Source organism: Arachis stenosperma, chromosome 6, assembly GCF_014773155.1.
Source record: "Arachis stenosperma cultivar V10309 chromosome 6, arast.V10309.gnm1.PFL2, whole genome shotgun sequence".
Classification (NCBI taxonomy): Eukaryota; Viridiplantae; Streptophyta; class Magnoliopsida; order Fabales; family Fabaceae; genus Arachis; species Arachis stenosperma.
This window is the reverse complement of record NC_080382.1, coordinates 92,196,409-92,199,173: the sequence shown is the minus strand read 5'-3', so window position 1 is coordinate 92,199,173 and position 2,765 is coordinate 92,196,409. Positions and strand designations below refer to the sequence as shown.

At 40.4% G+C, this 2,765-nt stretch overlaps 1 protein-coding gene across 1 annotated transcript; it reads right to left on the bottom strand.

Moving 5' to 3' along the window:
* Positions 1-1,157: 1,157 nt before the first annotated feature.
* On the bottom strand, positions 1,158-1,967 carry LOC130934280 (protein MAIN-LIKE 1-like). Its single transcript, XM_057863867.1, has 3 exons — positions 1,618-1,967; positions 1,324-1,539; positions 1,158-1,233 (listed from the first exon to the last, which is right to left on the bottom strand). Exons 1-3 carry the CDS (start codon positions 1,965-1,967, stop codon positions 1,158-1,160), a joined length of 642 nt encoding a protein of 213 aa, XP_057719850.1.
* Between the last annotated feature and the right edge of the window lie 798 nt (positions 1,968-2,765).

Below are 2,765 nucleotides of genomic sequence, written 5' to 3'. Positions count from 1 at the left end.
GTTTTTCTTCTTCTTTTTCAAAAGGTCACAAAAATAAAAACCAACACCACAAAATATCACAAAAAATCAGCATTAATCAGAAAAGTTTAATTAACTTAAATAGCATGCATCAATCAACTTAAACAGCAACAAGTACAAAAATAGCAACAATAAAAAAAATCAATAATAATTACAAAATAGATAACAATTAAAATTAACTATTGTTGTTATATTAAAATAGGATCAACAACAATAATCACCCAAAACATTAAAAAACAATGATTGAATAACTAAAAAATTAAAGAAAAAGAAAGTAGCATGGCCGAGAGAAAGAACCGTGCCAGAGGAGAGAAGAGGGAGATCGAGTGGAGATGGAGGCTGGCGAGCAGCGGTGGCAGTGAAATGGAAGCCGGCGAAAGACACCGGCAGCGAAAGTTGAGAAGAGCTCTTATGAGTGTGAAAGTAATGTTAGAAAAAGAGAAGGCATCAGATTAGAAAAGAGAAAAGGAAGGGAAAGAATCTCATGTTGGGGGAGCAGAAAAGGAAGGGGAAGGAGAAGGGCATTGGGGAAGCAGAAGAAAAAGGGAAAGAGAAAGGATTGGAGGAGGGAAAAGGGACGGGTTGGGGATGGAGAAGGGAAAGGGAAAGGTTGGGAGAGGGAGAGGAAAGTGGTTGGGGATAGGGAAGGGAACAGATTGGGAATTGGGAGGGGGTTGGCGTGGGGGTGGGGGCTGGGTACGCTACGCGTTCTTCTTTTTTTTTAATTGGGGGTTTTATGCTACGTTTCTTTTTTCTTTTTTCTTTTTCTTATAATTTTTTTGTTCAAAACGACGTTATTTTAAAATTCTGATGAACGAAAAATGCTTGAGGGACCATTATGAGTCCCGGAGTACAAGTTTGGGGACTATTATAAGTCTCAGAGTACAAGTTCAGGGACGAATTTGAGTAATTATTAACTTCAGTGATTACTTTGAGGCTCGAGTGCAAGTTCAGGGACTACTTTGAGACTTAGTTCGGAACTAGACCCTCCAGCTGTGGGTCTACATATGGTGTCCACTCAACTTGTTTCGCAGACGCAAGTTGGTGTTATTATTTAATTTTCATATGCAAAACACATAACATAAATTAAATTGGCTATGCTTAAATATTTATTACTTACGGAGAGCATCCAATCCTGTTCAGGACACGCCTGCAATGCCTAAGACGCCCCTCGCCTCTGTCATTGTCAAGTCGGTACTGAACCCACCTACAATTCTGCGGTAAAAGTTACATAACAGCTCAGTTATATTAAACACTTAATATAATAAATAAACAATGGACTATTGCAGAAAATAAAAAAACTACCTCTCAACAAGTGGAAACCGACGGGTATCAAATCCATCTGGACGTAGCAAGGGAATACGGTAGTAGGCCCAAGACAATAGTAGGCTAACATAACCACCCAGGTTGCGTGCATCATACTCCATGGTGCGGCACATTTGGCGGTACATCCAATCCAATACAGCTGATCCCCACGACAACCTACCACATGCATCGAGGTCCTCCAGCTGGGGGAGCCACCTGATGTGCACCCAAGAGTCAGATGCATAAGGGAATAGAATACCCCCAATCAGCTACATAATGTACCCTTTCGTGTACCTCAGGAGGCGCTCCTTAGTGGCATTCTGCTCCAGCTCTCCGCAGACAGTGTTAAGGAACCACGTTAGCTTAACAGTCCACTTCGTCTGTGACTGCCTGTCATCCGCGCCAGGCACAACACCCAGTAACTGCTGACAAAAGTCCTCAATGATCTGTCCCTCATGGTGCTGCTCCCATCTACCCATGCACTTGCTCACAGGATCACTATCGATCCTGAGTCCTAGTTGATACGCCACGTTCTGCAGCGTGATGGTCATCTCCCCGTATGCTAGATGAATGGTGTGGGACTCAGGCCTCCACCTCTCTAACAACGCCAAGGCAAGTGGCCAGTCATCCTTGAACTTAACCATATAGGCCACATGCTCAATTCGGCTCGTCTGAGATACGACCTAATCGCCTCCGGTGGCCTCGTCATCAAATTCTACCTGGTGCGCGAGATCCGAGGCGCCTAGCAAACGAAACGATAAAAAAACAGGGTCAACTCTAAATAGCACAAGTTTACTGTTTAATAATTAAAAAGATATAAACAACGATATCATCATACCACTCGATCAAGTCTGCCAGCAATATGCTCGGTCTGATCTAATCTATAGAGGGTCCCCTCGTATCCCAATAACTGCTGCTCCATCTAACCACAACCAATTTAAACCAAATAACATGTACTTATCAGCATTTTTTTCACATTAACGGGATTTGTAAACAAACGTATTTCATAAATACTAGTTATCTACCTCACTTTCACTAAAACCCTACGCAACCCTAACCTATTACTCACTTAACCCTATATTCTAACTTAATTTTATTAAGATTTGACTAACAACTTAAACCAATTTTTCTTACTAAACTAACTAAGAAATAGACTAACAGCTTATACTAATCACATGTTAAAAACAATTAACAACTACGAAATAACATGAAATAAGTAAACAGTAACTCTAATTATAATTAGCATGCAACCACTAACTAAAAAATTAACAGGTAACTCTAACTAATCTGAGAAAAATTACTCAAACTAACATATTAATTACTAACTTCAAACTGCTGATGCTGGGAATAACGAATCTCTTGAATGTCAGAATACAAGAAGTTCTAACAGAATAAAATTTGAGAGAAGGTTTGGAAAGAAAAAGACAAGAGACAATGGTACC

Excerpts from the sequence above, each read along its gene's own strand:
- LOC130934280 (XM_057863867.1), bottom strand. The coding sequence starts at position 1,967 with ATGGTTAAGTTCAAGGATGACTGGCCACTTGCCTTGGCGTTGTTAGAG. Across the intron at positions 1,540-1,617 it reads ACTAAGGAGCGCCTCCTGAG|GTGGCTCCCCCAGCTGGAGG; the intron begins GTACACGAAAGG and ends GGTGCACATCAG. Across the intron at positions 1,234-1,323 it reads CGGTTTCCACTTGTTGAGAG|AATTGTAGGTGGGTTCAGTA; the intron begins GTAGTTTTTTTA and ends CTTTTACCGCAG.